This window comes from Hippopotamus amphibius, unplaced genomic scaffold (assembly GCF_030028045.1).
Source record: "Hippopotamus amphibius kiboko isolate mHipAmp2 unplaced genomic scaffold, mHipAmp2.hap2 scaffold_151, whole genome shotgun sequence".
NCBI lineage: Eukaryota > Metazoa > Chordata > Mammalia > Artiodactyla > Hippopotamidae > Hippopotamus > Hippopotamus amphibius.
The window spans coordinates 106,264-119,534 of NW_026648303.1; the positions used below are offsets into that span (position 1 = coordinate 106,264).

General features: G+C 47.4%; 1 protein-coding gene across 1 annotated transcript in view; it reads right to left on the reverse strand.

Annotated features, from left to right (window-relative positions):
• Nucleotides 1-1,478: 1,478 nt before the first annotated feature.
• LOC130843084 (signal-regulatory protein beta-1-like) overlaps nucleotides 1,479-13,271 on the reverse strand; it is a 52,194-nt gene continuing 40,401 nt past the window's right edge. The window contains exons 7-9 of the mRNA XM_057719739.1: nucleotides 7,608-7,928; nucleotides 6,693-7,025; nucleotides 1,479-1,585 (exon numbers count right to left, since the gene is read on the reverse strand). Of these exons, the coding sequence (XP_057575722.1) occupies nucleotides 1,479-1,585; nucleotides 6,693-7,025; nucleotides 7,608-7,928 (761 nt within the window). The remainder of the gene's footprint in view (nucleotides 1,586-6,692; nucleotides 7,026-7,607; nucleotides 7,929-13,271) is intronic.

Here is a 13,271-nt window from a genome sequence, read left to right on the forward strand (position 1 = left end):
ACATTTTCAGGAATTTTGAAAGCTAGCTGTTTAAATGTGGGTAACTTGAAAGTGACTACTTTGGGAGTATTTACACCAAGAAATTGTCAGGCTTTTCTTTCTCTCTTTCTTTCTTTCTTTCTTTTTTTTTTTTCTTTTGGAGAATCAATTGTTAAAGATTTACCACCTCACCACTGGACATAACCACTTTGAAGGCAGAATTGAATATGGGCTATAACAGAAAGAGAAATCAAGGATGACTCCAGGCTTCTGGACATGGTATGTTTACCGTGAGCAGCAAGGTTAGGAAGGATACAAGCTGATAGAAAAACACCCCTTCCCATCACAGAGAGATGGGTTTGACAGCTCTAATTTCAAACTAATTTCTCGGTTTAACAAGCAGGCTATTTAGACAATGAGGGAGGAGAATAATTTTTTTAAAACAAAATTGGGGAATCATTTGTACTAAAGAAGAAATAGAGAACCTCAAAGGGGGGTGGGGAGTAAGTGAATGCAGGAATCCAGAAGACACTAACTCCTTAGCATAGGGACATGTGTGTGTGGTTCATGGCCAGGTCCAAGGTGATGATGAGTGACATCCTGACGTGTTGATTTGACTTATTTCTCACATTCCAGGGGGATGTCGTGAGTCACTGTCCAGAGCTACTTCCCACTTCCCTGCCCAGGGCCACAAGTGAAGACCCAAATCAGGGGCCTCCAAGGACTAGAAGAAGCAGCTCAGGAGCAGCGGATATGTCTCCATGGAGGGGAGGGGAGGGTTTGGGAGCAGAGTCGTGGAAGCCCCCAGCTGGGTCCTTCTCCTAGGCTGGGCCCCTCAGGGAGGGAAGGAGGCAGCAGAGACTATGGTGGCACCTGGCAGGGAGGAAGGAAGGACCTGTGGGAAACATGTTCATATGTCATTATCTGCTCACCACTCAGGAATTGTTCCCTGCATGCCTCCCACATACCCAGGGGTTCTCCTCCTGGGATGCCTGCCCTGAAATGATAGGCAGCCCCTGGGATAGCACTCTGTCCTCTGTCCCCTCAGCGTCCTCCCCAGGTCCTGATGCCCCTTCCCCAGCCCTTCCACTCTGGCACACGGAGGGTCAGAGCAGGAAACTCCCTCAGAACAGCCAATCCAGGACGTCTCAACTTTACACTGAATTGTGGATTCCTTTTGCCTCAAGGAGCCCCACAGTTCAAGTGATCTAGAAACAGTCTCCACCTACTCAGGTGCTCCTCATTCAGCACTCTGCCCACTTCCTCCACAGAAACCTGAAAAGACAACCTTTGAAAACCCCTGATGCAGCCCACCTCCTATAGGACCTCACATTTCTCCGGGGAGTTGAGAACCTCTTAGAGGTTATTGAGGGAAGTGTGTTCCCTTCTCTTAACTCCACGTGGGCCCTGACCCTGTGGGGCCTGTTGGTTGGCCTCCCTACTGACCTGTGTCTTCTAGGACAGATCTTGTCCTGCCCTCCCTCCCACATATCTTACAGTCAGGCCCAATGCTTCCTGTGGACACAGATGACAGAGACACCGACCAGCAGCACAACCTTGGGGCCTAGGAGGAGAGCTGCCAGGAGAGAAGAAGACAGTTCTGGGCCTGGAAATCAAGAGACAGGAGACATCATTAGAGTGATCACGCAGGAGCCAGTCCCACGGGCCTCCACTTACTTCATCTGAGGCCATCTGGGCCTGCAGCAATATGAGGCTTTGACCTCCATCCTGTCCTGGGCTCAAGCTAGAGGGAGAAATCAGGGTATAAAGGTCATTCATTCTCACTCACTCTATTCCCGGCCTGTCTTGTCCTGTAAAAATGCCAGAGGTAAAAATAATTCTGAGACAGGTAATAGTCAGCAAATCCTAGTGCAGAATCTCTCACTAGGCAGCAATCCCATCCTCAACCAGCCACCAGGAAATTGCAGGAGAAAGAGACAAGGCAGATAAGACAGGAATCTAGAGTTATTTGTAAATACCACCACCAGTGTTACATTTCCCTAAGCTTTGAAAATATTGGAAAAGTGTCCTGCAGTGCAGTGCGCAGGGCAATAGGAAGGGCTTTCAATGTACACTTGACTTAAAAGCATAAGCACAGAATCCTCAGATCTGTGCATGTATTACCACACATGTCAAAAGGGGTGATCAGCAGTGATCAAGTTAAGCATCTTGAGATGGCACCTTATCTTGGATTTTCCAAGCAGAGCCCATGAAATCACAAAGATTCTTATAAGTAAAAGATGATGGCAGGGCAGTAGGAGAAGGAGAGTGACATTAGAAGCAGAGGTCAGAGAAATGCAGGGCCCTCTGTCAAGCAGTGTGGACACCTCTGGGAGCTGGAAAAGGCAAGGAAATGGATTCCCCTCCAGAACCTGCAGGAGGAACACAGCCCAGCCACCCATTGTAGACCTCTGACCTCTCCAACTGTATGATAATGCATGTGTCTTTTATTAAATCACTAAACATGGTAATTATTTACAATGAGTATACGAACCTAATTATGGAGGACAGATGTGAATAAATGGACAGGCACAATTTACACAGCAAAACTTCTTGTTAGAAGAGGCAGAAAGAGGGAAGAAATGCCGTTTGGCAATTAAGTGGTGAAGGGAAAAAGAAAAACGCAGGGGGAAGGGATTTAGGTTCCTGAAATACAAAGGAGAACCCAAAAATTAGAGGACTCAGAACCTTTCTCCCACTAACAAAACCAACCTACCTACTGGCACAAAAATACAAAGGAAGATCAATGGAACAGAATAGAGAACCCAGAGGTAAACCCAAGCATATATGGACACCTTATCTTTGACAAAGGAGGCAAGAATATACAATGGAAAAATGACAGCCTGTTCAATAAGCGGTGCTGGGAACATTGGACAGCTACATGTAATAGAATGAAATTAGGACACTTCCTAACACCATATGCAAAAATAAACTCAAAACGGATTAAAGACCTAAATGCAAGGCCAGACACAATAAAACTTCTAGAGGGAAACATAGGCAGAACACTTTATGACATATATCAAAGCAAGATCCTTTTTGACCCACCTGCTAGAATAACAGAAATAAAATCAACAATAAACAAATGGGACCTCATGAGACTTAAAAGATTTTGCACAGCCAAAGAAACCATAAACAAGAGAAGAAGACAACCCTCAGAATGGGAGAAAATACTTGCCAATGAAGCAACGGATAAAGGATTAATCTCCAAATATACAAACAGCTCATGCAGCTTAATACCAAAAAAGCAAATAACCCAATCCACAAATGGGCAGAACACCTAAATAGACAGTTCTCCAAAGAAGACATACAGATGGCTAACAACCACATGAAAAGGTGCTCAACATCACTAATCATCAGAGAAATGCAAGTCAAAGCCACAATGAGGTATCACCTCACACCGGTCAGAATGGCCATCATCAAAAAATCTAGAAAAAGCTAAGGTTAGAGAGGGTGTGGAGAACAGGGAACCCTCCTGCACTGTTGGTGGGAATGTAAGTTGGTACAGCCACTATGGAAAACAGTTTGCAGGTACCTTAGAAAACTAAAAATAGCTCTACCATATGACCCAGTAATCCCACTCCTGGGCATATACCCAGAGAAAACCATAATCCAAAAAGAAACATGGACCAGAATGTTCATTGCAGCACTATTTACAATAGCCAGGACACGGAAGCAAACTAAAGAACCATCAGCAGATTGATGGATAAAGATGTGGCACATATATACAATGTAATATTACTCAGCCACAAAAAGGAATGAAACTGAACTATATGTGATGAGGTGGATAGATCTAGAGTCTGTCATACTGAGTGAAGTAAGCCAGAAAGAGGAAAACAAATAGCGTATGCTAACTCATATATACGGAATCTACAAAAATGATACTGATGGGCCCAGTTACAGGGTAAGAATAAGGATCCAGATACAGAGAATGAACTGGAGGACACAGGGTTGGGGGGTGGGGTGAAGGGGAAGCTGGGATGAAGTGAGAGAGTAGCATAGACATAGATACACTACCAACTGTAAAATAGATAGCTAGTGGGAAGTTGCTATATAACAAAGGGAGATCAACTTGATGATGGGAGATGCCTTAGAGGGCCAGGACAGGGAGAGTGGGAGGGAGTCTCAGGAGGGAGGGGATATGGGGATATAGGTATAAATACAGCTGATTCACTTTAGTGTACCTCAAAAACTGGTACAAGATTGTAAAGCAATTATATTCCAATAAAGAGCTTAAAAAAATGAAAAGAAAAGAAAACTCAAAAACACTCCTTGGGGGAAAAAAGAAAAACCAACCTACCAACCAAAAACTCTGTTAACATATTGGATTATGCCATACTGAGAGAAAAGAGGTCCACTAGATTATAAGTATGGTAAAATACCCCAGTATCATTAAAAAAAAAAGTAGTCTGATATACATCCTCACACCAGATCAACTGGACCCAGGACTGAGGTGGCTAGAGCCCTCCGACACACCAGGCAGCAGGGTCACATAGGTCGCCTTACACTTTGCTCAATGCCACAGCCTAGATGCCTCTGGAAACATTTTCAGCCATTGTACAGCAGCAGGCATGCTGGGTCAGGCACTCTGCAGCGCCCAGACATAACAGCCATGGCCTGAGCCCCAGCAGGAGATGGAAGATTACAAAGTATTTCTGAGCCTCTCCAGACAAGATGGCATGAAATCTTCTCTCCCACTTACAATGTTCAGCACAACGTGAACCCTAGAAATAACACAAAGGACAAACATAGCAGGACTCTGAGGTGGAAGAGAAGGCAGACTAGCTAGAGACCTGAGTACTGGAGAAAGAACGCAGCAGTCAGGCACCCAGGTCCACTCTCCTAATTGCCCAAGCGCAGGAGACCCAAGTGTGGCACTAGAAAAAAGAAAAAGCCTAAATCAATAATTGAAGTTCCTGCCCCAAGAATTGAGAAAAGGAGGAGCAAAATAAACCCAAAGCAAGCAGAGGGAAGGAAATAATAAAGGAGAAAAATCCGTGAAATTATAAACAGAAAGAGTAGAGAAAAAAACTGAAACAGAAAGAGTGGGTTCTTTTAAAAGACCACTAAATTTGAAAATTTTCTAGTACAACTGACAAAGAAAAAAGGAGGAATGACATATTTCCAGTATCAGAAATGAAACAGAGGACATCATTACAGACACTGCAGACATCAAAAGGATAATAAGGGAATGGTATGAACAACTGTACAGGCAGAAATTTGACAACTTAGAGACAATGGAAAAAATATCTCAAATATCACAACCTATCACAGCTCATACAATATGAAATGAATAATCTGAGTAGTCTTAAACAATTCAAATTCTTTTTCAAAAAAAAAAAAAAAGATTCTCAAGGCTCGGGTGGTGTCATGGAAAAATTTTGCCAAGAACTTAACAGATGAATTAAAAACAATTTTGGTGCACAAAAACAACAATAAAAGATATTTTGGAAATTTTGAATTTATACTCCATTTTAAATGATATTAGGGAATTATTATTGATTATATTAGTATGCACGGGTATTCCTTTTACAGAAAATCTATGGCCTTAACCATATGACCACACAATTGTGGACTCCATTGACAACTGGTTGTCCATGGGGGGCTAAGTTAAAATGCACACAATGTTGCAACTTCTCTACCCTTCTTGTTTAAGGGAAGTTGTTTGTTCTCCATGTCCTCTCTTTGGCTTCCAGGAGGCAGGGACACAGACACTCAGTGACCCAGCGTTGACCCAGCAGATGAGGATAGCATGTTGGAAGGAACGTGGGACTTTGAAAGGTCTTTTGGAGTAAAGATTCCTGGAAACCTGACTCAACCCTCTCTTGATGTGACATGAGAACCTGCAAGACATGTTGTATTTATAGAAAGGAAGACTGTTCTTGGGACATGCCCTTGGCACAATGCCCAGCTGAGGGGGACCCTGTCTCGAAGTAGCATGTATCTGTTGTACAGGCTGGTGGTTCCTGTCCTCAGGGCCTCAGATTCACCTTGATTAGTATAGCCCAATCACCTGGACTAAAGGAAACAAATCTTCAACAGCATCCCCCACCCATTGCTTCCTGAGTCCGTTCCGTAAACTCCAAATCCTCTGGCTGGTTGAAGCAGGAAGGGAGATCACGGCTGAACTGAGATCTGCATTGCGTCAATGTGCAGTGAGCTGTTGTGAGCATTGCTGGTCCACTGTCCCAAATCAGAGGACAAAGGAGCCCTGTGCACTGACCACTCATGGTCCTCTGGGTGCCTGGTCCAGACTCAAACTTCATGTCGTCAGGGCTCCCTTTCCAGAATTTCACTGAGAAGTAGGTGCCGAAGTCTACTGGGGTGAGGTTACTTACATGGATGGAAAAGTCCAGGCTGGAGAGAGACTAGGCAGAGCCTAGAAAGAACAAGGAGGTGGGAGGTGGGCGGTCAGGGAAGGATGGACATAATCACTGTTAGTTAAGAAAGCAAGAAGCAGGACACTGTGAACAGGATGATCCCCCTCCTTCCCTACTTTCCTTCATGGATATTTATGTGAGAAGATCGATAAAGAATATACCAGACTTTTATCATGAGTCATTCTTGGCGGTGTGGAATTTGCAAAAGGAAACTCACTTTAAAGTTCTATTTTAAATCTATTGGCTTCTAGATTGTTCTATAATAAGCATGAATTACTACCTTTAATATTAAAAAAAAAAAAAAAAGAGCTGTGTGAGTTGGAGTGGAGGCCTCACCAGGGGGTTTATTGGTGGTGCCCTGTTCCTTCTGGGGAGCAGAGTGGTCCAGGGTATAGTTTTTGGTGACCACCGGCTGCCCGTCATGCTCCACCTGGCAGGTGAGCAGCACGGCCTCCCTGTGGGCAGATGAGGTCACCAGGAGCCAGCTCGTCCGGTTAAAGGTCCCGTCCTTGTTCTCTATGAGGGTCGTGGCTGTTTCTGTTTGGGACACTTTTCCGTTCTCGGTCCAAGTCAGCAGTAGGCGCTGAGGGTAGAACTTGTTCACGTGGCAGGAGATGTTCACTTGGTTCCCCGCTGTGGGGTGTTGGGTAACCTCCAAGGTGGGCGGAACTGAAACAGCACAGGCAGAAGCTCTGACCTTATGGAACAGACAGCTCACAGGGGAGGGGCTGGATAACAGCTCCCAGCACAGCAAGGGAGTCACCCAGGACAGAGCCAGGCAGGCAGCAGGTGCTCAGACACGGAGGGTCTACTGCATATGAGTGAAATCACTAAGCGCACTGCAAAGCACACAGTAGGTGCTCAAAACCTCTTAGCTCCTATTTAGGGTTAAAATGTTTGCAATCAGCAAGATCAGCCCCTGGCATGCAGTGGGAACATAACAACTGCATCAAAATAAATGAAATCAGCACGCACATAAGGGCCTGGCTGGTAGTAGGTGCTCAGTAATTGGAGATGCTCTTGGTAAAGTAAAGGAAATAATGCTTAGCACAGTGCTTGGCACATGTCCACCTGGAAGCTGGCATTCAATCCGTAGTGAGTAACCAGCTCATCTAGGAGGCTGGCCATTGGGCCGCACTGTCAGGAAGCAGATTCCAGGCAATTCAAAGCCTGGAGCAAAAAGCAGAGGGGAAGAGCAGGCTGGGGCCTTGGGGGCAGGTGTGGGCTTGGGCTGGTGTGAGGGGCACCTACCTCGAATGGTCTCAGACAGCTTGGCAGTCCCACGGAGAGGAGGGCCCCCCTGCAGGGTGACGTGGGCCACCTCGCAGATGACCTGGGAGTGGACATCCCCCGGGGCCAGCAGCACCCTGGTTGTGCTGGAGATGCTGTAGGAAACGCTGTCTCCCTCTGGGTCCACGTTGGTCTGGGAGGCGGAGAGCTCATTGCCATTTTTGAACCATTTCAGGGAGATGTTTCTGGGGGAGAAGCCGTGGGATGTGCAGGTGAAGCTCACTGTCTGCTCAGGTGAGGCCCTCACGGCAGGGCCTGATACCATGGGAGGAGAAGGCTTGGCTACAAAAGGAACGTTTATAAACAAGGAACATGATTGTGCTGACCGTCACTAAGGAAAAGCTTGTGACAATGTTAAGAGCTTGCAGACATATTATTTGTAAATTCTTCAAATATTTCTGGGATTGCAATGTCTTCATTCTCATCATAGGGGGAAACACAGAGGTTCCCAGAGGTGAGTCTGAGTCAGGGGTAGGGTCCACATGAAATTCCAGGCCTGAGGTCAAAATCCACCTTTGTTCCTCTGCCAGGTGATTTTCCAGCCAATCCGGGCACAGGAACAGTGGTACTGATTGGATGAACTCTCCTATTAACTATTCCTGGCTGGGCTCCCCTAGGAATCTTAACTGACTTAAGAAAACCACTTACAAAAGTACATGCACGGGAAGCAGGGTCATAGTGGGATCACCATGGAAGCTGAACCAGGCTGGCCATACAACGGGAGGTGTGGCTGTGGCACCTCCCAGCTCCTCATCCATGAAAGGGAAAAGCAGGCATTATGCTGCCCAGGGCTGCAACGAGGGTTAAATCAGGCAGTGGAAGCATTCTTACTGTGAGTAAAACACAAGATGATTCACAAACCCAAAGGAACACAGATCTCTCTTTAACCCAGAATGCATATCCAGAGGTCTCCCTTCAGGTATTTATGAATTTACTTCATCAGTTTCATTCTTTCCATGAATATTCCAGTAGGACTAAGATATCAATCCCTCAAGTTCAAAGAAAGGGGGTGAATGGATGTTTTTCTGAGTTTGTGTTCTTCTCTTGGTTCAGTTTTGTGTTGAAAAGAAAGATCACTGAGTGGTGAGAGACCAGTGGTGGTTGATTTCTTAATTGCTGTTAATCCGTAGAGACACAGACCCAGGCCTACAAAGCACCCAGAAGCACACAAATCAGCAAATCAAATGTGAGGGCAGTTTCTCCCTGTAGAAGGGTCCTGTCCTATCTCCAAATTGTTCATTGTTATCCAACAACTCCTGTAAAAGGAGGCAGGCAGCAAATATTACAAACATTTGCATTTGTAAATATTTAACCTGCTTCCTAAAACTCCTCAAACATTGGAGGACACAGTAAAGAGTTACCTTAATATTTCAAGGCATAGAAACAGCAGCATCCTGGACACCCCTAAAGGGACAAGGTGCTGTGATCAGTTACTACTTGTCCAGAGTTTCTTCCCAGCCTAAAGATCGCCTCATTTCTCCATCACCCTCAGCTCTTTAATCCCCCCACCAGCCCTGAGAGGCAGGCTTGAGAGTGGCCCCATTTATGGGATGTGGCTCAGGGAGGACGCAGCTGGCCAAGGACACCCAGTGAGTAAAGGTCAGAGCCCGTCTCACTGCACACAGGACTGATTGATTTTAGCATCACTGTTTGTTATCCTTGAGCCTCACTGTCTCTTTCTGGACACAATGCATACAAGCACCACTTGGTAAGATGAATGAGGGTGTATGTAAAGCCCAGAGCCTGCATATAGCAGGTGCTTAATCAATGACAGCCATGATTGTTATCATAAGATCTGGCCATTCTACTTCTGAAATTACCTATTTATTTTTTAGACAGTAAGAAAGCAAAACAAAAGCACAATAGAAACACCAAAAAGAGTCTCAAATCCTGCTCCGTGCAGCTGCCATGCAAACATCTACATGTAAAAACAGTACAAACACCAAATTATGAATCTGTTTCCATTTTTAAAAATAATCCCCTCAGGAAACAAGTTTGGGGAATTGGCTTTCAAAACACACAGGACATCACAGGCATTTCTCTGCAGATCAGCTCTTCCAGGAGCTGGAAGCATTTTGAAAGGAGGAAGGACAAATGTTGTCAGTGTCACTGTGGCTGTTGAGGCAGGAGGGCTCTGGGCTGGGCAGGAAGTGTTTGCAGAGATACCAGCACCTCTTTAGACTCAGGTGAGTTCAAAGATGGGAAGGTTTCCCCAGCAATGAATCCTGGGTCTGCTCAGGGTGTTCTGAGTGGGCAGGAAGCCCTGCTCAGCCCAGGTGAGCTCTGTTGGAGGTGGGTTGTGTCCCCGCCAATCGACTAGGCCTGACTTTCTTGGGCCTCCTAAGAGCTGTCACCTTCACAGGCTATTCTGAAGCACCCACACCTGGGAGAGCTGTTCTTCCAACCCAGGCTCTATAGGGGACCCACCTTGGCCAGGGAAAACCACAGCTTTCCCTCTGTGACCTCAGAGAACACGTAGCTCAGGGCTCCTCTGCCCTGGCTGGGCACCAGCACCCTCTGCAGGAGTTAAAACTTCATCTGACCAATTGAATCCGAATTTCTAGGGTAGAGCCAGGGTCTGGGGAGCTTTTGGAGGTTCCCCAGATGGTTTCAAAGAGCAGGCAAGGTTGGTAGGCACGCAGCCCCACCCCAACCCCAGTTAGACTTAGTCCGGGAGGGAAAGTGACCCGTCCAAGGTCCTGTGAGAAGAGCTCACGTGGGTGGAACATGTACCACGTGCCAGGCTCTGCTCTAAGCTCATGACATGCATCCCTCACTCAGTCCCTGCAGCGGCTCTCTGAGGGCGCTGCTGTCATTGCTGCACGCGGACACCGAACCCCAATGTGGGGAGGGACTCGTCAGAGGTCCCAGAGCCAGGACAGTGCAGAGCTGGCATGGGGGCTCTGGCAGGGGGGCTCGGCCCAGGCTCTCAACCACTGTGCGCTGTGCTCTCAACCACTGAGTAACACCCTAACCCACCATATGCAGGGCTTTCTAGATCCTCTCCAGTCAGCACAGACCCCTGAAAGGTAGTGGGATTACCACCATTTCACAGATGGGGAAACTGAGGACAGAGGGAACTGAGACTTGCTCAGGGCCACAGAGCCTGGGAGGCCAGCAGCATCCCCCACTGAGGGGCTGTCCTGTCACCAGGTCATTGTACCCTCAGGACACCCTGCAAAGATTGGTGTGATTATCCACTTTCTACAGGTGAGGAAATGGGGCCCAATACAGGGCACTGGGTCACAGCCTTGAAATAACACCGCGATTTAAGGTTCTATACTCTGTGCACCTAGGCAGAGCACCTCAAATTCTTCCAATTCTCCTCAAAGGAGACCATGATTATCGCCACTTTACAGATGAGAAAACTGAGGCTCAGAGAATTGAAGGGGCTGAGTCCTCACCCTCCCCTCATTGTGTCCCAGAAGTATTTCTTGTCATCTCCAAGCTTTCATGTCCATCAGCAGAGCAAGCACCCCACCTTCACAAGCCTCTACACTGACCTCCACCCTCCCCTTTTGCCTCTGAGATTTCGACTTCAAGCAACTACAGGGAGGAGTAGCATCCAAGTGCCCAGGCCTGGGGATGCTGTAGCCACAGGGCTCCTGATATGTGAGTCTAGAATAAGAACTCTTGCTCACATGGGGCCTCCAGCACCCTCTAGGGAACACCTCCCCCTCCTCATCCTCAGTCTGCAGAGCCAGGAATGGGGGAGCACCTGCTGCGGGGATTGCAGTGGCCCCTCTCCGCTCTGTCCACACTACCCTTCCCAGAGCTGCCCCCACAGTGAAGGGTCCACATCACAACAAGGGGGAGAAACACTCCTGATGCTTTTACGTGTGCTGAGCCCTGTCTCTTCCCAACATTCAGCACATCAGGAGACACTGCAGTATCTGATCTGTTGCAAAGCGAGACTTGCCTCCTTCATGGGACTTTTTGAAATGCTTTTTGCTAAAGAAAAGAACAATATAAAATTTTAAGAGGACAGGGCTGGAGTTTTCCCCACACTTTGACAAGCACCGTAGGGTGTGCAGAGAGCAGGGCTGTGAGTCATTGTACTTGGGGTTCAATCTTGGCTCCCCTACTGGCTCACAAATCAGGTCTCCTCTCTGAGCCTCAGTGTCCTCATCTGAAAAAGACAACAGATGATCCCCTCCCTCAGAGCCCTGGTTATAAGGAGTGAAAGCCATGAGGAAGATTCAGCATCTGACAGGCTGCTGCTCCCTGGCCCCTCCCCTCCCTCCTTTCTCCTCCAGGGAATCATCAGGGCAGGCGGCCTGGGGAAGAGGGTGAGCAGCCTCCAGGGAGGCAGCAGGTCTGAGTGGCGGGGGAGCCACCTACGACCCGTGATTGGCGGGGCAAGGGACCCACCATCTGGGAAGTTTAGTAATAGCTGCAAAATCAAGATAAGTCCACCTTCACTGCTGATGCCTGGAGTTTGGGGAACTTCATTTGCCACCATGACTAGGAGGGAAAGTAGGCAATATGATCACACAAATAAAATACACATACTCTCTGATCTAGCAATGCCACTTGCAGTGGATATTTCCTCCGAGAGGAGAGTGACATGTGGAAAGGTTCTCCACTGCAGCGCTGTTTGAAGATTAGGAAAAACTGAGTATTGGTTAACAGGAGACTGTAAAATGAACGATTTTGTCTCCATAGGCTGAATGTGAAGTAGCTGTTGAATCACTGGGCAGCTCTAGCTGCTGATGCAGAGTGAGGGATTTGGGATCACATGGCTGAAAGTAGGGAGAGGTTTCCAGTCACCTCAGGACTCAGGGTCTGAATGCAAGGAGCAGTCTGAACCTTTGGGAAAGCAATGAAAATTGTCTGCTCAATGGTTATTTCAAGGATTTTTATTTTGGAACTTCTATGTGCCAGGCTCTTCCATGAAACCAGTTCCAATGCTGGTGCAAGAAGGCGCTTTGCCTGGAATCAGACTTGGTTCTGGACGAATCTCCTCACTCACTGACCATGGGACTGTGCCCTGGGCCCCTGTCACCTCTTGGCCTCAGGCCCCCATTTGTACATGGAGGGTTTGGGAGGATAGTGTCTACAGGTCCTTCCGGTGCTGACAGCCCAGGTTTCAGGAGTTAGAAAGAGGATCCACGGTCTTTATGAGAAAACTCTAAATGAACCTTTGCTACCTCAGTGGGGCTGCCCCTAAGTCACCCACATGGGGAACCTCTTCCCTGGGAGGGACACTCTGAGATGACACAGCTCTGCTTGGAGCCTTCAGTGACTGTGAGTCAGTCCCTGAATCACAGGAGGGTTTTCTCAACAGATGCCCAGGAGACACCAAACCTCCAGGCATCTCCTTCAAGCAGAGCCAGCAGAGTAAATGCTGAAACCTATGCCTCTGGGAAATTCTTCTCAGGGTGATGGTTCTGAAGAGGAAATAAAGAAACTCATTCTTCCCTCCCTGCCTGGATGGATTTCTCCTCTTGGGAAGGGATGAGGACATAAGCTTCAGGAGAGGAGAGCCCTGGTCTGCTTTGTTCACTGCTGCTTCCACAGCATGCAGAGCAGGGCCTGGGACACAGTAGGTGCTCAATACATGCTGAATAGAGAGAAGACTCAGCCACACTGAGGGGAGCACTCTCTGGAAGCAGGAGATGAGGT